The 21635-nt window shown below is 47.2% G+C and overlaps 1 protein-coding gene and 1 non-coding gene across 2 annotated transcripts in view; both read right to left on the bottom strand.

The window, feature by feature from the left end:
- LOC119110539 (neo-calmodulin) overlaps window positions 1–21635 on the bottom strand; it is a 249042-nt gene that overhangs the window by 178801 nt on the left and 48606 nt on the right. Inside the window, exon 2 of the mRNA XM_037234403.1 lies at window positions 15967–16100. Within this exon, the coding sequence (XP_037090298.1) occupies window positions 15967–16005 (39 nt within the window). The 5' untranslated portion in view covers window positions 16006–16100. The remainder of the gene's footprint in view (window positions 1–15966; window positions 16101–21635) is intronic.
- On the bottom strand, window positions 1166–1247 carry TRNAS-UGA (transfer RNA serine (anticodon UGA)). The gene has a single exon. It is a non-coding gene; the product is annotated as a tRNA-Ser (tRNA).

The raw sequence follows: 21635 nt of genomic DNA, 5'->3' as shown, positions 1-21635 counted from the left end.
CGGATGGTAGATATTTTGTTTTGAGCATACTTGTATGATAACTGACCAGTGATGCTAATGAAAATGTCGCAGCAATTTCAATAGCACGGTTGCTAGGAAATTTGTGGTCCGCAATTGTTCGTTCAGAACCAGAGCTGGGAACATCAGCGAAAGATTGCGTTAGGTATGGTTTCCGCGTAACATACTTCCATCGATGAACTAGGAACACAGACAGTATTGGGGCAGTGCCTAAAGCCGCCTCCATGCTCACAAGCCATCGACAACTTAGCAAAATCTGTGCACTGATTTGCTTGGCCTGGACGTAGGTCCGTGGAGCCTCATGGCTTAGCGGGTTCGCAGGTCCGTGGGACCTCTTCTCTAAGGGTCCCGCGGCGGGAGAGGGCTATAGACCCAGACCATTATCAGCACAGCATCACCGCTTCTCTTGTCGCACCAGCAATGCTTATGCCATTCCTGTCATCTGTTCTAAGGTTGAAAGCTGCGAAGAGTCTTAAGTTCAACAGATGTTTGGAGGTGTCAAGAAAGTTGAGGGACAGCATTTCTTCGTTTTTCCTCAGAATACCATTACCAAACTAAACCTTCCATGTTCGCCGGTAGATGACTCTGTCAGTATAGCCCCATCTCATTTCTAACATTGGCATGCATACAAGCTGTTGATTCCGTCAGCTGGCCCCCCATATAGCCGGTAACGACGCTTGTCTAAATGCATAAAACATGCGGCCCATTACGAGCCGAACCGCCGGTGCGTGCTCCGGGCGTCAATGACGGCGGGCCGACGGGGCGGGCTGCCGACACTACCCAGCGCCGGTCCTGCCTCTGGTGGCAGCATGCTCGGTCACCGGGTGAGGTTAGGGGGTCAATATCAACCGACCTGGAGTCAGCCGAGAAAGCCGACGCAATTGGTATGTGTCTCGCCCTTCTATATGCAAAGCACGTGAAACGAGTTCAATAGCCCATTGGAATTAAACAATAATCGCGCGGGCATCACCTGAATCCAGGGCGCATTCAGTGCTAGAAGGGTTCTCAAAAATCCATAGGACTTTCATCAAGTTTTCCATAATGTTTCCAACAGACACCGCATTCATTAATCTGCAATAAACTGCACAACGCAAGTATAACAAAATGTTCCAGCGTCCCGGCAGCGGTGAAACGATGTGAAAAGTTTCGCAGCCGGCAGGGTTCGAACCTGCGCGGGGAGACCCCATTGGATTTCAAGTCCAACGCCTTAACCACTCGGCCACGACTGCTTGCGGAGAACGAGCTCTTCAAAGACGTGTCGTAATAACACACAATATGTGCGACCATAAATCACAATATAAGCGTTTGTGGGGTCGAACGTATCGGGGACATGATGCAAAACCATTTGCAAAAACTCATCCACTGAAACAAGCGCTTAAGTGAAATGGATGTGTCAAGCCTGGCACGCGCTTGCGTCAAATGGCAAACAGGACGAATGTACGCACGGCCATAGGACTGGGGACTATCGCGTCATAGGAGGCTTTGGGAGCTGCCCTACCCCACCCCTCCCTAAAATGTCATAACTTAGCACTGAGCTTATCGCGGTGCTCGGAAAGGGAGGACTTTTGGCCCCAGAAGCAAAAATTCGCGTCACAGATGTTCGGAAGAGCAAATGTCCGTAGGTGCGAGTGTCTGAGGTGCAAGTGTCCGCACCGCCATTGCCATTGAATGCTTATGGGTATACTTCAACCGTTCGAACCGCAAAACGTTCTCAGTGGCAGATCCAGAGAAGTGGGGGGTGGGGGTGGGGGACACGGTATTATGCTTCCCCCTTGGCCCCCAAGAATCCCACAACCGGCCGAACGGACACAGTATCTTTAGCACAAACACAACAAAATTGGACGTCTTTTCGCACCAAGCGACCCCGAATAGTCGTAAGCAAAAGTGGAGGGTTCCATAGACAGACAATAGTTATTCGCTGATTTAACCGGCAGTGATTGGGGAGGTTCTTGGGATCATCACACTGCCCCACAGCCCTACGCTGTTGCTTGGGGGGCCGACACGTCCACTTGTCTGGTTGATCTGATCGCCAAGGCGCCTATCACGTTGTCCTCGATTTCTTTGCATTTCCTCGGAAGGCCCAACACTGTCGTCGGGTTCCTACATGCTAGTCTGTCGAGGCACTCTTGATCAATCAGGGGCCCCACGGATTCTTCACGCTCGCCCGATAGGCTCTTTATATAAACGATATCACCGGGGCACCAAATGCTAAAATGCCGGGTTATTCTCGGCTGCTCAAGGACCCTTCATACTGATCTCAGGTTTTTCCACTTCCTCAGGAGACCCTACGCTGCTGTCGGGGGCCCTATTCATTCAACTATTAGGGCACTTTTGATTGCCTAAGGGCACTGTCTATTGCCATTCTCGTCATTCATGCTGTTGCGCCTCTTCGTCAGAGGTTAAGAAGCTGCCTGATGTGCTGCCCTCCACTAGCTATAACCAATTCATTGGTACCCAGTACCTAAGTTCTCCCTCTTCCGACTAACGCCCACACCAGTTTTTCGCACCGCGTGTCATGTGCCTCCGCCACGCAGCCATATTTGCCGCCGTAGGCGGGTAAGGGATTCTCAATGATGCGCTAGGTCTGCCTGCTTTTGCGTGCCCTGCCGGTGATGGTGATGATGTGGATCTCAGGCACGCCGACAGTAGGGCCATGTAGCGCGCATCCCCCTGCACCTCCCTCTACGCCGACCACATCTCTTTAAAATCTAAGCGGCGGTACCGAACCGCCTCAGTCAGGTAGCCACCCTTGCCTTTCCCCCTCGCTTGCCTTCCGTCGGCAATCTGCGTTAAGGATCCCCTAAAATCAAGTAATGCGAGTCAGTGTTACCTAGGTAACGTGTCAACTGAAAGAAGGGGCGTGAAACGCAGCACTATATTTTTGTTCGGGTGCTTATCACGATGTCTGCAATCTTAATAGCTTAAATTGGCAACATTAGTATGCGTAACGATAACCAGATAATCTAAAGTCATATAATTCTATGAATATTTTACATTTGGCACAATAGAGTAGCAATAGCCTTACTCCTCGTAGAAAAAACTTAACAACCCAAGTATTCTACACTTGGTTAAAATCGCTAATATGTAACACAAAACCACCAGTGTCATTGATTGAGCAAAGCAGAGGAAGCGTTACACCAAACAATACACAAGTACCCACACTGTGTATTGTGCTACAATAAACGAAACGTTAATAGCTATGACTTTAAGACACAACCCTATGCCAGCGACAAAAATTGGCATGTTTCCGAACAATGGCACGTTGACTGAGTTTCACTGCAAAATTACTACCTGAGCATGCACATTAGACCAATATTCCCACCAGCCATACTAGCCGAGCAGACAACTCGACCTCTGCCGCTCGTGTGTGCGGGCCTGGCTAGAGCAATTAAGGTACACAAGTCCGAGATTTACATGACGACGGTTTTCCTTTGCGTCTTAGCCGCGGAGAGCCGGATCCGGAAACGCTCCGATGTTTTTTATACGTGCATTTGGTACGATAACTTCGCACGCCGCCGACGTGGAGCACGCCATTTCCGTGGGTAAGTTAAGTTTGTGACACTCATTATGCTTGAGGATCACGTTCTTAACTCATTTTGAATGCTGTAATATGTTGTGCTCCTCCATTACAGTCGAAACAAAAGCCTGCATTAGCCATTTGACACCAGCTGATAACATCGACCAGCCGTCTAGTCACCGAAAACCGGCTAGCTGCTACTAACTCTGGAATGAAGCGTGGTGCTTGATTCTGGTGCTTTTAGCAGCCAACTTTAACGTGTTTTTCCATATATTCTCCGAAATGTCCACTTAGCCTTTAAATGACAGCACCCTCCGTGATCTGAAAAAAATGAACGCGCTCACCGTACGTCCATACGCACCACGCCTAATTTCTAGTAGCGCTGACAGAAACTCGGTTTCCCATAAAAACAGGCAACTTCAGGACGTCGCGAGCTGATCGACAAGATCTGTATCTTTGAGGGGGGTGCAAACTCCAGGGTGTACAATGTTCCGTCACCCCTTCATGAAATGCTAGAGCCACCAATGAATGTTCTGAAATGCTACCATTCATACAGCGGCTTTCGTAGACATAATTGCAACACGTATACCATGCAAATAATTTCGCAAAACCAGTTGGCGGGCCAAGCGGCGAAAAATGACGCAACGTACCTCCAGAAGATGCCAACAAACGGGTTCCTCCCCGCATTTGGCCCACTTTCTTCTCAATGTTGGGGGCGGCTGGAGCCAGGGATATAGCCAAACCTTGTGAAAAGAAGGGCTGCCATGATTTGCGTCTGGAGGGGCCGCAATGAATGGCCAGAAGGGGGCTAAAATTTTTACGAACAACATTCATCACATTGACAGCACCTGCGCACAGTGGGGCAGTCAAGCGAGGGCGGGGAGCTCATAGTTTTAGGCCTCCGCCGCGTCCACTTTGAGCGCAGCTTTTCATTTCAGCTCTATTGAATATAATTATAGTCGCTGATGTTCGGGAAGGCTACTTCAGTTTTAAGTATCATGGATACTACGATGACCAAGAACATGCAGGGCCCAACAACCGTCATTTAGTTACAAGACTAGCGGATAGCCGAGTAGATATGTGTATTATAATCGTTAGTGATATATTACAGTAAATATATCACTATACTTATTAATAAATCTGTGCGCAACTGCAGCAATTGTCTAATGTAACAGGGCAAACCAACACTGATTGCCTATAGATACGTTGGGTACTTAACCTTTTAGCGTTTGTGTGGCTCGTGTCTTGTACAGCTGGGGCTACGCCCATACAACAGCGACAGACTTGAAATGTGCATTGTAGTACTTATTACAATTACTCCAATAAGGGACTTAGGGTGAAGTTAAAACAGGCGGAGTTGTTAATTGTCCAGCATTTTGCCATCTTGGCAAATATTTCCGCTCCACTATTGAGGAGGCAGATGGCATATCTTTATAATATGGTTGTTCTCACCATATGTTTTAGGGCATGTGTTGTGTCTACGCAAGACGTTGCCATCAACCTAACCGCGCTGATGATCATATGCCTAACGTCACTATCATCCTCCTAATCTAATCTAACCTATCCGCACTCACATGATCATATGCGTAAGTTTTTCGAAGTCAGAAAAATGCGACACGCCTAGAACTAACTTTGATCAGCGTCTAAATGGCATGACATCTCACAACGTGATAATCACCTCAATTAGGATCCAAATAGGGTTTCTTCTCTCACCTGCTGTGGTTGCAAAACCAGATGTAATCCGAATAGGACGCTGCCACGCCGCAGGTCCATTTGCCGACAGACCAGCCTAAGCATAATGCTCAACGACTATTGATGTCATAGCGCGAAAATCCGCGGCGAGAAGCATTTGAAAAGTAAAGGAAGCACTCCCGTTTGCCTTCTTCCATAAATGATATTATGTATAATCTTGCATAGGCGGCACATTTTGGTAGTTACGGGGCAGCAACACGGATGAGGTCACGCGTTTTGAAGATGCAAATTAGGGAGCCAAACCATACGCGGTACCGATTCCCTGCACCCGATGGCGAGAAAAATGACAGCAAAAAATTGTTGACACCGGCGCAAATCGACCAACCACACAGATTGTTCAGTGCATCACTTGTGCCATGGCCACAGGAACGCGTTCGACCTAATTTGTTTTTCTTCGCCTAACGACGCAGCATTAGCAGGGTTCTCACAGTTGCAGAGACGATCGACCAAGCCCATTAGATGCGTAACGACGTGTTCGCAAGCTCCATCCCCATCAAAATCTGGCGAGAGCGGGCCCACGCTGGGCGTAATAAGGGCAGCCGCACGCCACTGCCCGCGCCGGGCCAGCGGTCGGCCGTGCTGAGACCGTCTGCGCTGTCGCCCGGCAGATTGCACTCGCCCAAAACGGACCAATCATAACTCAGCCTAGCCGCTCCAGCTGCCTCGTTAACACTACGGCGAGAGCGAGGAAAACGGGGGGACAGAGCCAGAGACGTGGCAGATAAGACGAAAAGGGGAAGAGAACGCGTGTCTTTACTCACACCAGGCTGACGACGGTTCCCCGCAGTCTTGCGGCTTCATAAATCACATTTCGCACGATTATCTTTAAATCACAACCATGTGATCCGATGTGACGTAGACTCTGATCTTCGAGATGCTCTAATATGAGTTTAAAACCTTTCGACCAGGCATTCTAATTCTTTAAGAGAACAAAGAATGCCCTTGCTTTTAACGCACACCTAACATAACGCACCTTTCAAGTTCGGTATCCTGCACTGGTTTTGTTCTAGGTGGACAGTGATATGGCCTTCAGGCCACCGGAAAACGTATTGGAATTAAAGACAACCATGCATTTTGGGATCTGAGAAGAGGTAGTGCGCCTATACGGCAACCGTGTCTCGCGAATGCCCCTTGTCAGGTGACCTTGCGTCAGGTGGAGTTAAATGTGCTAGCTAAAAGTCACATTACATTTGCTTTGGCCATCCATGCTACAAAATGATAAGTTATATGGCTGAACGAAAGCAGTGCCAATATCCTCATTAAGAACTGCTGTGGTTACCGATTCAGTCGTGTTCCACTCAAACATTACTGTATTTAGCCCGCAACGCTCGCTATACCGCCAACTGCTGCAGTACCAACTTACTGGCGCTTCAAAACCAGCTTTTTAGATCTGAAGAGGTCAACAAGAGGTCAACAGAAATCAATTTGACGCTAAAACATGCATCGATGCGTGTGGTTTATGCGGTATAAATCTGCCGCGAACCTTTGTTATGGACAGAGTTCTGCGATCGTAGCTCACGCTGAACAGCGCTTGCTTTACAAGCCCTAGCCCCACCACCGGAGCGTCCAAGTCCGGTCGGACAGCAGAGTCTTGTGGCGAAAGCATGACGTGCTACAGTTCTTGGGCCGATCTACCCCTCCCTTCGACATCATGTGACCTTGAGCAGCTGCTAGAACCACCAGCCGCAGGTCATACCATTCAGAAGCAAAGAGTGGGTGCATTACGCAACTCAAACCCAGACGCTGCCACCTGTGGGTGGGTTCGGAGGCAGGCGCTATGACCGATTGAGCTACGAAAGCGAACGTCGGGATGAGGCTAGAGTGTTGCGTTAGACGTCATTCGAATTGGGTCATGGACCGTTTACATTGATCCAATACATAACTACAATGTCATGATATAGTGCAATGATTGCGAGCAAGGTGGGAGATCAAATAAGCTCCTTTTAGCCAACACAAGTTGCTGGGGCAGATCCGCAATATTTGGGCACCGAGCAACGGTGTCACGCACTACTGCTACGACCGAAACGTCTGCCGACAGTGCCACGATATTAGTTCCACGTAACATTACTTCCGCTGCACACAAACATTACATATTTTACTTTTCGCGATATTGCTTCTGCAAACACCTAGACACGACATAACTTCCACACAACAAAAGGTATATCTCGCGCATATGCCTATCATTACACCCGCTACAAAAGCTTATCATTCCTTATACGATACATTAATGTTGCAAAAAACTCAAAGATATGAGTGTTACACGACAAAACTCATGCTGCAAAATCATATACCCGACAGTAGTTTTACAACAAAGAAAAGAGCGACATACGACAAAACTTAAAAAGTAGTGATATCAACATTATTTACTAGAAATATCACTTCGTATTCATTACTTAACGTTTAACCGTCACCATGTCTTCCACAAAAACCTATGCAGTGTTTGCTTATAAGCGGAATTACTTCTATTGCCAATACTTAGACGCGACATTTTTACTTTGCAATGTCGGCAATATTCCTCAAATTATACCCGCCAGTATTCCGCACATCGCTTAAGTTTTACCGAAGCTCAGAAGCGAGCGAACACATGGGAGCAATCCACATGGGAGCATTGGAAATCGTAGTCGAGGTCGTAAAAATGTCGTAGCACCTTTGCCGGTGGCAGTATTGGGTGTGGCACTAATGTCATGAAACCCCGAGCAGCCACTTGCCATGGGCGAACGCGTCCGACGGCGAGAAAGTCGGGGAGCCGGCCTGGTGACGGGACAATACCGGGTGGCTGGTGAGGACTTGAAGATGCATCGTTCTCACCACTCATCGCGAGACAGAATTATGCATGGGTGCCCGGAAAGGCCGAGCTGGCAGGCACTGAAGGAGTCCTGCGCAGTGACGGTCGGACGGGCCGCCGTTGATTGGACCAGGATTTGATGACGCCCAGCGAGACCCAGGGGGCTATCATCGAACGGCTGGGAGATCGTTCCGGGTCTCGTGTAGCTGACGTGGGTGGATTACGAGATTAGCTGACGATAGTAAATAATAAATTGGCCTGCAATGATGGGAAAATGACATTGAGTTTATAGATCCAATTAAATCCTGTCAGAGCATGTTCTTGTGATTTGGTTTGCAGTTTCCTTTAGATTTGCATGTCATGTCTGACATAAGCAGGGAAGGAAAACGACGTTAAACCTTGTTGACTGACCTAGTTGACTTCCGCCCACGGTTTTTCGAGCACAGGACAAATACAAATGCTTGCACCGACCCAACACTTTCAGTACCTGTTTATCGATCAACTTGGCATCTGCTGTGTAAATTTTAAATTTTGATCTACCAAGGTCAGCGACCTAGGTCAGATCAAAGCGGTCAACCTCTAAAAACTTTTACCACACGTAACTCTTGTGGATGATTTATTTTCGTTCAATCTTGGTATAGTAATAGAGCATGATAATACCTACGGTTTGTATATTTCGGATTTTTCGGAAACTGCGGGGTCATTGACCTGACCCTTGTCCATTGACATTGACCCTTGTCAATTGCCGCTGTTTTTCGTAAATAATGCAAGCTTGTACATATTTTGTGTAGTTTAGGCACTGTATGAGAAAAAAGTGCTCACTTACATGCGCAAACATAATATGGCTATGGAGCACATGACCTTGGCCGAGGTCATGACTTATCTTTATGGTTACCTTCTGGAAAACACGTGCTGAGTTCAAAACAGGCAGTTTGGAGGTAATTTCTGTCATAGAATTAGAATACTTTGCTGAAAACGTATTGAGATTCTCGTCCAACTTCATGGCATCTAATTTCATGTACCAACGCACCTGTTCTCAGCTTGTTACAGATACATCGCCGAGCATCGAGGGGACTGTGTTCAATGTAGACAAAAGCTATGCAATCTTGAGTACCTGTAGATGTCCAATGCACTATTTCTGATCACAAAATGTATTGCATTGGTCACGTAGACCCGGTTAGCGCCCCCAATTTTTTTAAGTCGTATGACTTACAAATTTGAATTAAGTTGGCCTCAGATGACCTCTAGGTCACCATAAAATGACATTTTTGTGATATTTCTGTGCCTGGAATGTTTTTCCCGCAGCTGCACCTAATAAAATTAGCTTAGTCGGAAGCACATTGTAAAGAAAAGTATCGTTCTTGTAGGCCGCTAGTGAACCAAATTTGAACGGTGGCCTCACTTGGCCTGACCCATAAAAGGAAACAGGAATGGTCGAAATGAGCTCCCCACAGTCTTAACGCATATTTCTGTGCTCTCAATAACCGTCTTCACGTGTTAACATAGGTTTTAAGTGTATTCATTGCAGCAACCGTTATTAATCTTTTGTGGCATCGGTGGCCCCATGTTTGACCTAAGATAAAAGTTTGTGCTACATTCTTCATGATTTGGCGAGACCTTCAAAACGGTATCTTTGTTTTTTTCATACAGCGTCTGGCAGTTGGAGATCCAAGGGAAGAAGTCAACATTCTCCGGCCGGGCGCGGTTTTCCCAGACCCCTGCCGGGCGCGGGTTAACCAGGCGCAGGGTTGGTTCTGACCAAAATCACGTAATCTTTTTGTGCCCCGGGCGCTTGATTTGTGAGTTGCGTACCAAGTGGTTCTCTCCGCCCCTGCGTTATCCTGGATTTTAGTTTAAGTCCGATATCCTTTTTATTTCCTTTTAGGTTAGGTATCCTTGCAGGTCGGTAAAAACGAGGCTTATAACGTTACTCCAGTCATGAAGTAACCACGTATACGCCAGCAGAAGGACTTAAACATATATGTACGGTTAACGCCATGCCCATTTATCTGACGTCAAGAGCTGGATGCATGCATTGGATACAGTGCATCATAAACAATGTCATGACGGTATTTCGGTCTTTGACACCTTTCGTAACTTAACTAAAAAATAGTGTAACCAATTGTTTAACCGACCGAGCACTTCTCGCAACCTGCGAAACAGACATGTGCCAAGATCCCCACGAATCCATTAATGGGATCCTTAAACTTTGGATACCGAATCTTCTGGAATTCTGGATATGCGTTGTTTCGAAGGATCCTTTGGGACCATTGCTGCTTTTCGAAGCTATGTTATCAGATCCTGTGGGATCCTGGATTTTAATTTTTTTGTCGAAGCCGATCTTCTAAGTTTCTGGGTCTAAGCTAAGAATTTTGTATGGAAATCTGCTAAGATCCGAATCTTTTAATTTTGCTGGAGGATCTTCCGGGCCCTTGGGATTTTGAAGGTATTTCTGAAAGATCCTCAGGGGTCTTGGATTTGGGTTTAAATATTGGCTAAAAATATATCAAGATCTATTTCCTCAGGCGCAGAACATGTCTCTGAGAAGGGTTTGAAGGCCAGACCAATGCTGGACTGTTTGACACGGTTGTCATGTATATATATATATATATATATATATATATATATATATATGTGTGTGCATGCATATATATATATATATATATATATATATATATATATATATATATATTGATTAATTCGAAACTCAACTGATAACTCTGTTATGAAGATTGTGATTTTCATGCCTTTTAACACGCTCGTTGACGTGCCGTCATGTTATTGACAATCACGCCACATCTCATAATTGCATATATTTGTAAGATCATCTTAAGGTATTGCGTGTTGCATCTACCGCTATGGCATACGAACCTTGTCAGTGACGCAATTATCTTCATTAATTGCTGGTGCTAGCGACCCCTTATCCATCCTCTTTCTTCTTAAACCTTGCTGCAGTAGGAAATGTGTAATTGCAAAGGGAAAATAAACGGCGTAAGCCGCGTCACCATATGGTACGGCATGAAGTAGGAACATCGTGGGGAGAATATTGCAAAGGCCCTACACCACACACCACACATTTTCACCTAAATATTTATGTACCTGCTTACTGTTTATCAGCATACACCTGCTTGCCATTTATCAGCACCGGAGGCATGCTACGCTTGCTTGGTGCACAGCCCTGCAGCTATGTCACCAATGGCAAGAGCACGTGGTTGGCCCCATGTAACCATAATATAGTGCATGCTATTCTGATCCTAGGTCATAAAAGTAACTGCTTAGTTATTTTGGGATGCCCCTGAAATACTTCCATCCCAGCACCATAGTTTCAAACCTTTAAAGTGCTTGTAAATGTCTGTTAAATATGGCCCACACCTCCATCATGCAAAACGCAGTGTTTCAATGTCACACAAAAATAGATGGTGCTGACTACTTTTTCTGTTCTAAGCAGATACCAGACATATTTCGAATTGGTTTCAGGAGAGCAAACTTTTGCGTACAAACAACATTATTGCTTGGTCAATACGATAGATGATTGCGGTTTGCCAAAGCCTACATTTTTGCTCAGTCTGTCGCGGCCAGCCATGCTGTGAGAAATAAAGCCTTCTGAATGCGTCATTTCAGAGCCTAGCTCGGTTCAATACTTTTCAAAAATCTCTTCTTCGATTTTGCTATTAATTCAAACAGCATGCCTTTGACCGATGACAAAAACGAAATTGCTGATAGCCCACGGTGCGTTTGTCCTGATATTAATGCTCGTGGCACACATAACATACAATGCGATTCGAAATGTTCATAAAGTTTGGCACCCCAAGTTAAAATGGCACCATATTGCAGCCCTCCGGATATATCTTCATAACCGGCTATAAGACATGTCTGAATAGGTTCAAACAAATCACTGTCAGGACTGATCCAAGTATGCATGCCCTCCTTGCAGTTCGGCAGCTGTAGTAGCTATAGCCCACACCAAATCACTTTTTGGACCGATGCAACTATGAAAAACTTCCCTGCAGTTTGGACAGCTGTTAAAGCTGCGTACGTTTAAATAACGTAAATGTGCATTTTCTTCCAATACTCGCACATGCTAACTACCAAAGTCGTTGACTTTCACTGCGCGCCGCTACAGATTACACCCAGCTCTCACCATCACCACCACCCTATCGCCCACAGCTTGCACCGGCGACGCTCCGCACCGCGGCGCGGCTCCTCCCATTTTACGGACATTAGACAGGCGCGCCATCCTCCATAAAGCCGTTAGCGGCGCTGGGAGACCGGACGCAGGTGGGGGACCGCACGTGCCTCGGCTGGAACACAACATCGTTGGCGCGGCGTTGCTCCCCTGGGAGCGGCCGGCCTCACCAGGCGGCAGAGGTGCGTTTCAGGGACACCTGGTGGAGTGGAGCTCTGCCCACAGCGACGCTGGAACAGCCGTTGCTGCAGCGGGGGCCATAAGAGGTGGGGTGGGACGTCGGACAGGTGGGGGAGTCTGAAGACGGCTTGCACCGCGGGGGACTTCATGAAATGTCTGGGAGGTCACGTCAAACGATATCGAGTGCACGTGCAGACCAGTAGAGCTCAGTATCACCATCGAGTCGCCAATACCAGGTAAGGACACGTGCATAGTATATGAACGATAGCCCAGGAAAATGACAGCACCAGACACAAGCATGCTTCTTCGCACAACTTTGTTCTTCGCACAGCTTCGCTTTTTGCTCAATTAGTTTGCAGGCTCTTTTTGGTTGTTCCGGAAACCAATTTCAGGCTGTACGTTTATTTGTGTCTGTCTTCACAAGAGCGGAATTATGTTCTTTAACCACTAATATTTTGTGTTCGGTCGCTTTAGTAACCTTCGTCCTATTGCGGAGGGGGGGGCTTCAAAGCAATCTAAGATCTCGAAAAAAGTTGCATAATTTTATACACACACACACACACACACACACACACACACACACACACACACACACACACACACACACACACACACACACACACACACACACACACACACACACACACACACACACACACACACACACACACACACACACACACACACACACACACAGCGCGCACACACACACACACACACACACACACACACACACACACACACACACACACACACACACACACACACACACACACACACACACACACACACACACACACACACACACACACACACACACATATATATGTATGTATATATATGTATGTATGTATATATATATATATATATATATATATATATATATATATATATGTCAAACTATATTAACTACACCAAATGTATGCGCGTACATCAAAATTTAGCGACCGAAAATTTCAGCACAGGTCCTCAAAGGCGTTCACAGGTTGTGCTAGAAAGGCCTTAGGGACCTCCGCGGCCAGCCGTGGGCGACAGTTAAGGTATAGCTCTAACCGCACAAATACCTGCGTGCCCGTCCGTGTATATCCTACCTGATTGTGAATTACTACCCTCAGAACTTATTTGTACGTAGCAAGGCGTAGTATTGGCAGGGCGTAGCATTGGTGAGAATTGAAACCATCAAACTATGCTCATCAATTTGGCCATGTTTGCCATCAGTTAAGTAAAATCCCATTTTAAAGTATTTTTAAAACCCCGGACGCTACTTAATATCAACAGCGTATAGGATTCAGCAACCAGGCTGATGAACATCGGTCGATGGTTCAATGACGTAATTCAAACGAAAATTTACGGACGGGGCCAAAGAAATGACTTTTTAGACTGTCTTTTATTTTTCCTCTGGAGATGTGCATTCCAGTTTTGCACATACCACATCAAACCATCATGTGGACTGGTTTGAATTAAAGGCAGCTTTCAGGAGATGTTTCGGCTGTACAGGATTTCGCTTTCCTAAGCGAGATATTGATCTGTAAAATAATTTCTCTCAATTTGTTCTGCCAAATCTGGGCGCGACCGAATCTGGACTGAATGTGGGCTCAGCTCCGCTTCATCCCATTTAGATCTATCGTAGGGAGATATTTTCCTGTTATCTCCCAAACAGGCCTTCAAATTCCCTACATTAGATAGATCCCTTTAGATCTGGCGACAGTAGATAACGTCTGGTAATTGTATGTGGAGGGCTTTTTCATCCGTGTCTGATGCATGCACAATAGATTTAGTTGTATGTGCACCCAGAACAAAGAAAGAGGCCCCAGTCACGCACAGTCTCCTTTCCCGTGTGGATACAAGGCCTCAGGCCTCCCGTTGTGCGTGTACATCTGTCAGGTGAAAACAACACGCTTTCCCGCAGTTCAAATTTGTAACATTTACGACACAATCCGTCCTATCTTATTGCTTCCAGAAGTTGGCTGACACACGCCAAAAAAGCATGCTTTTCTTTCTTTGGCGCCATCATTCATCTAGATCTGCCATCCGACACAGCCTGCCCTACTCTCCGCGCCTTAAAACTAATAGTAACGGGATAACAGGGTTACAGAAAAGCGGACTAAATTGATGTTGAGTGATGCAACATAAAACTAACGGAAGCCTCTCGGTTTGTTACCTTTTTTGGAAGTAGTAGGTTTGTTACTCTGATAGTTAAATGGAAGTCTCTTTGTGTAACGGAATAACGAGATAACGGACCGTGCCGACGCCCAAAATTACTACCACCAACGAAACATGTCATAGGCCTACTGCGACTTGAAGCCAAAAAAGTTGGGGGTTTCGCTCAATTACGGTGTGAAACGAAAGCAGGTCAAGAATAGGTGCTGTGCAACATAAAGTGCGAGCAGCTAAATAGCATGAAAGTGTTATGCAGATCACGGGCATGCAATGCACGATACATAACACAAACCGTACATATGTACACAACACGCATACGCATGCACTCACACACACAATGACATCTCTACATCCTTCACGCAATCATCGCTGGCAGTAAACGCCCCACCGTTTGTGTGCACGATGTAAAGTGACCGTGAGACGCGATCCGGAGCGGACGCTTGGCAGTCGCGCATCGCCGGTCCGATCCGGAAACAGTGCAGTAGGTGCTGTGTTATGGCTAGGACAAGCAAGCTGTGTGCTGGTATGCTGTGATGACGAAGCAGGTAAATGCGAATGAAATGAAGGCAGACAAATTTACACTGACACTGACACAGACACCGTAAAAACAAAACATTTTAGACCCCGGCTGGAGGAATTTCAGGCTTTCATTACCACGCTCAAAGTTAGCCTGATTACTACGGCTTTTCATTTTCTAAACTTCGTGGCACAAAATCCTCAGAGCGTCAAGCGCTAATCTTAAACATCAAAGCTGCGACTGGTTGCGCTCATCAGCGCCTATTTACCGGAGAACATTTTCTTCCTCCTGCCCGGAATAGTTGGCGCGCTGACAAAAGAAGGAGCACAATAGCCTGAATGATGGAGAGTTTCCGCCGCAGATGGAGTTCAAGCGCAGGCGTGGCACGCGCCGCGGTGTAAATACCAGTTATCGTCTCCGGCGATTGGGAGGATTTCCCGCGACGCTAGCGGCGTGATTCGGCCTCGGCGCTGCGGTTCGGCGGAGCGGACCGCGGCGGCAAGGCTTTGTCAGGTCACAAAGCGACACGACACTGGCCCGCCAGATATCGACCGGCGCCGATGCCTCTGATCCGGTGTTCCACCAACGTCACCGTTGTCAGCGACATTACACGGCAGTGGCTCAACTCGCCGCACCAAGTCCAGGCCGGTCGTCCCATTTCAGAGATGTAGAGGCCAGAGAGCCAATGTCGCGGCACCGCGGTGACATCAGGAAAAGGGTAGGACTCTGGTGAGTAGTATCGACGCATCTCGCATTCCTAAGCTAACCCAACTGAAACACAAGAGTCTCCTCTCTCCTGTCCTGGCCCTCCTCCGAGCAGGTGACCACCCCACTTCCCACTTTCCACTCACCCTTCGCATGATGCGCAGAGAGAAAGACGAGGACTTCATGCTAGCGACAGTAGGAAGTGCGCGTCAGGAGTTGTGGCTGTCGATTCAGGCGAGGGAGTCACTTCCTCTTCTTCTGGGGCTTGAACATTCACAGACTGGAACAAGAAGATCGAACTGCATAAGACACGGACATGGAGACACGGTGAGTGGGTGGCCAATCATTGGACAAACAGGTTTTTTAAAGGTGAAATGGCCTTCTGTAGCGCGAGGACTGCTTACGGCGAATGATTCGTTAGAGATAGGGAATAACAAAGAAATGCGCGAAATAAAGGGAAGTTTTGAAAATTTTTGGAAAAATCATTTGAAACCAACGCAAACAATTATTACCCACACTCCTTCGATTTATGAAGGAAGTTACATGCGTGGGACAATCGCCTGGTTTATAGCACACAAAGCCATGAAGGGCATGCAGTTCGGTACGTCTTCAGCAGATTTCTTAGATGGCAAATGTGGTTAGTTTCTGTTCGATCTCTATCTCCAGTGCCTTTCCACCGCCTTTGGACGCCGGCTTCAACGACCGTCTACCTTCGCATGCGCTAATTCCAGTGGCATGTCTGCCAAATATCCGATGTAAATGCTGGTGATAATCGTCTACAAAAAGTTGCATCCAATGTCCATTGTCTATTACATAACGGAGCGGTAAGTCAACAATGTAACCACATCAACGTCGAATGGGATGGCACAATACCGTGCTGTGGTCCGACCACCGTGGGAAGCCCATGCTTAAAAATAACAGGAATCCTTTTACAGGCGCTTTCCAGGGCAGAATATAATCAACATCAATTGCGTTGAAGTAATCAAGGGGCACTTCCAGAGATTGAACGAGTAATTTTGTTGGTGCTGCCAACCAGTGCAAGCCTCATACCATTTTCTTTGTTCGCCTTAAGCACGCCAGACCGTGGAATTTGCCAGTTTAAACCCATCAAGCTGTCATGATAATAAGCGAATAAAAGGTACGTTTTCCCACTTTGTTTGCTACCGACTTGCTCAAATTGTTGCCCTTTTCCGCTCGATCTTGAAACGAGGTTAACTGGAAGTAAAGATGCGAACATTCAACCATCTTCATGCTGCCAGGTATGATTGGGTAGACGACACGGCACGATAGGATGACACGCTATTCACTCCTGATCTACCTCATCTTCGCGTTCGTCGTCGGTTTGCGATGCCTGGCCTGACAGAGGTCCGGTTTTGCATGCGTTTCAGCCTCAGTTCTCGGTTGCTTCCAATACGCTCACACCAATCGCCTTCTATCACCCACCCCCCACGTTTCGGGGACACAAGGTTTGCTTTGATTCTGGGCGTGTTGTCACCGAAAACGTGATCACTTTTTCGTTCATTGTAGCCCCACTCGAATCGTGCACGGCGCTGAGGAGCCTATCAGTGACCGTGCGCGCCAGCGCATTTGTGCCTGTAGACAGAAAAACGCCGCTCCTGGAAGAATGTGCGTCAAAGTTACCAAACTAGAGAAGTCGTCTTACTGTGCACTCAGGCCGCTACTGCTGTGAGCACAAAATTGACACGCATAATACAGACGCATTAAACACAAAAGTGACATGTGTGAAAAAGTAGGTGCTGTCCTGGGGAGGCACAGCAGGGGGGGGGGGGGGGGCAGAGGGAGCAGTTGCCCGCCTCCCTGCCGACAGAAAAGGGGAGCAAGAGTATGTTTTATCTCCAGTTGTTGGGAGCCAGTTTCTTTCTCAATTAAAAACATGGTAGGTGCGCGTAAATTGCCAAGATTCAGATAAACGAGGTCCCCATAACTGAGTTAAAGAATACTGAATTGGGCTCAGAAGACCGTTGCAACACCAAAGGGCCCGTTTTCTAGGTACTGACTTGTGGGGTCACCTTTAGGAATGCGGTAGCCAATGCCCTAGATCAGGAGACCCAATGTTGTACTAAGGAAACCCCTTTGATGACTCGGGAAGCCCCCGCTACAAACTAGGAGGCCCTTTATCCTGATTTAGGAGGCCCATTTTCTGTTTAAGGCGGCATGTTGTATATTCAGGAGGCCAAGTTCCCAGGACGGAAGGCCCTTTTCATCCGGGAGATGGCCACGACTCCGGGTCACAATGCCCTGTTACGGGATAATGAGCCCCCTTAGCTAGATTTGGAAACACGCTTGTGTATCGTAAGGAACCTGTTCTGGATTATGAGTTTACATTACTCTCTTTATATCGAAAGGCCTTTTTCGGCATAGGAGGCCCTGCTTTAGGTTAGCGAGACCCTTTGCTGTATAATGAGGTTAATCACCCTTCTATTTTGTTTTAACTGTCGACGTTTATCTGCTGCAATATGGTACATGTAACAATACGATAAAGGGACACATGTCCTCGGTGTCCCTCCCGTCGAAAACGACAGGAGGCCCCCTGTGAGGAGGTCCCATGAAAAACCCTGCTCTCATCTTAAAACTCGTGGTGCTGCCTCTGGTGCTGTCGATATATCAGCGAAACTAAACAGGAGCAGGACGAGAGTCAAGGATCCGCAAAATAGTTATTTTAAAAATAATGAGTTCAAGTCATTACGAGTTAAAAATTCGAACGTATACTCAACAACCTTCAATATAACAAAATATGCTAGTTAAATGACGTCTTAGCGCTAAATATTGATTAGATCAGCGGTACTAGAAATTTCGAGCTGTTGCCACCCTCAAGAGTCTGCCCTCTTCCTGACTGTTGAAGATGAACACAGTACGAATACCACACAGCTTCCCCAGCCAATTTAGCTGCATTAAGTGTCATCACGAATATCTCCACATTGACTGTCATCACGAATGACGTTTTGTGGGGCGTACTAAGCACACTCAAATACAAACGCAAATGTAATACACATGAGGTCTAGCGTGTGTTTTCAGCTGTAATGCCCACGCCGGCCATTCCACGGGCACCGCTGGATTCACAGCAACGCCAGGTCGCCGATCTACAGCAGACGCGGGGCAGGAAGAGGTGCAGCATGCAACCACGCAGCGCAAAACTATACCCCCGCCCCCAATGGTGCTTCCGCCCAGTGAAGTTTCAGAAGAGCGTGGAGCAAACCCGTGGAGAGAGCTATTCGTTCGCGTAATTTGGGGGGCAATTGCGCCTATATTTACTGTTGAATATCCTCACCCAACCAACGTTGTGAAACTACACCTATAGCACCCGTAGTCTGCGCAGGTTTGTCTTTTTATAGGCCATATAATAGTCACTATGTGCTATTTTGTATCTTTGCTCTACGCTGTTTCTCACCAGACAGGATAGAAAGAACGCCTTTCAACTTCAGGGGATCTGGTGGGGTAACCTGACCAGAGCCGTACGCTTGAAGTTTGACCATGTGAAATGCGCTCACCATTGCCCATCATCGTTGCCTTCTGATCTTCGAGCTCTCTTCAATAACTATTACGGCTATGCTACCATCCCGACGCTGGCCGACGCGCTCTTAAATCCTAATTTCATCATCATTTACCCCGCCGCACACCTGCAGCGGCGTATGTTATTTGGGTTTGGTACTTCGCGGGCCTAGCAGCCGACCAAAAAAGTATCATTTGGTAGCTTTCCAGCAGATATTCTCTACGTTTGCTGGTTTTTACATGCATTAATATATAAGCATGCGGCTAGAAAGCGGCACTCTAAGCTTTTTTAAGTTCATGGGGCATGGACGAACAAGCCATGAATCGTTTTGTAGTACATTTTCTCCTCATCTGCGAAAAGCTGATGATCGTTCCAATCAAGACCCGCAGGGCCGTTCCGTCGCAGTGCCAGGCGCCCACCGGCTGCCATCATGACGGCACGGGCGGGTCCTTTAGTCTTTTCGGAGATCCTTAGAGGGATGCTTAATACATTGGTCGCCTCCCTCTCCGGAAGGCATTTAGTCATTCTAGTTGGCTTGGAAAAAATGACAGCTTTGGTTTTCCATAGCAGCATATATGAGTGTCACGCATTCATATCAGTTTGTCAATGTAATCTGTTTATCAAAAAATTCATTGTCGGATCATTCTGATCAAGTATGATAGCATCTTGCTCAGTTTGTCTCTGTCTGGTTTGCTTGATTGGCTGCCGCCCACAGTCTTGCAGTCGCAATATGAATATACATACATACACACACATATATATATATATATATATATATATATATATATATATATATATGCATGTATAGTACTCGGTTTGTGTATATAATCATCAGGTTCAGTTGGGTTCAGTTGTCTGTAACCTGTTCTCAGACGTTTCTGTAGGATCCGGTGTGAGCTAACTTGATGCAGTAAGTTTTACTATGATCAACTACAATGTGCCGTGTTTTACCGTGATCCTCTCTGTTTCAGGGCTGAATCATGACCATCATCTTCAAGGATTTGATCTGCGAACCAGCAGGTGGAGGTCTGGCTGTATGTTACTGCTAAATGCATGCTTTTTATTGTGGCCAAATGTAGCGCTCCTTACGAAGCGGTATGAGAGGAAAAGGTTGTAAACCTTCACCTGACTCTGAACCTGGTGGCTGCTTCGCCATGACGCCCTACACTGGATGAAAAGTTCTGACCACGATGCGTATGCTATTCACCCGTTTCTGCTGACCTGCAATGACACCCAGACTCCCTAGTTGTGTGCAATGGCACCGATACTCCCTAGTTGTGTTGAGCATACCAGCAGCTGCGCAATCATATGCAGATTGGTAATTCGTGTCCTATTTCAGGCACACTAATTTCAGTTTATTGCCTTTTACAAATTGTGAACGGCACTTATATGAAGGTCGTGGGGGTCATTCATTCTGCAAAGTTGAAAAGTGTTTGGCTAGAAATGAGATCTCCGTGATTTAACTGCACTGAGCAGGACATAACTTAAAGGGACAGCGTCAGTCCACTCAGCTGGCGATATTGCACCAACTGCAGCTGGTCTGACCCGGAAGTCTGCGTGGAAACAGAGGGCGTCCGCGCCGCCGGTTTACACCACTGGTGATGGCGTGGGGCAGCGCGGCCCGAACAGCTCTCTGCAACGCCGGAAGAGGGGAGTGGAACACCGAACGGAAGCTTACGCCACGGTGTTATCGCCTGGACTGCGTTCTGTGCATCTTTTCGGATTGCGCACCGTTACGACGGTTTTGTATTTTGTACTTCTTGTGAGGATTATTTGCTGCAGACTTACTTTACCTGTACCATGAAGCATATCGCTTTCGCGATCGAATATGTACCATGAAGCATATCGATTTCGCACTGGTCTGCTAACATGCCTTATGAAATGTAACGACTCTTATTGGGGGGGGGGGGGGGGGGGGCAAAGCACACACCACCACTCCCAACGTGCACCGATCGCGTGAGTTAACAGGCGCCCGGGTGGGAGTCAGTTCCCCCCCCCCCCCCCGAAGGCTTTTCCAAAATGGTTTCCGAACGGTGCAGCGTAGCCAGGCCAAATTTTGCGTAAATGTAAAAAATGAAATAGCGGATAGTTTGATATAACAAACTTAGATGTACCTTGAAAGGTTGCTGCGAAGCGAAGGGCAAGGTCCTACCCGAGCGAAGGGTGTGCAACTGGCCGCCCGGGCCAGTGTGCATGCGTTAAGCGGCTTGTATGTTGGCCGTGACTAGCTGGCCGCTTTTCAGGGGCTGTGTACGCGCCTCTGATTTGAGGTCGCTGTTTCCCAGAGGCGTACGTCCGCGGTCC

The sequence above is a fragment of the Pollicipes pollicipes genome, unplaced genomic scaffold (assembly GCF_011947565.3).
Source record: "Pollicipes pollicipes isolate AB1234 unplaced genomic scaffold, Ppol_2.1 Scaffold_7231;HRSCAF=8579_pilon_pilon_pilon, whole genome shotgun sequence".
Taxonomy (NCBI): domain Eukaryota; kingdom Metazoa; phylum Arthropoda; class Thecostraca; order Pollicipedomorpha; family Pollicipedidae; genus Pollicipes; species Pollicipes pollicipes.
The sequence above is the reverse complement of the archived record's forward strand: the minus strand, read 5'-3'. Positions and strand labels throughout refer to the sequence as shown.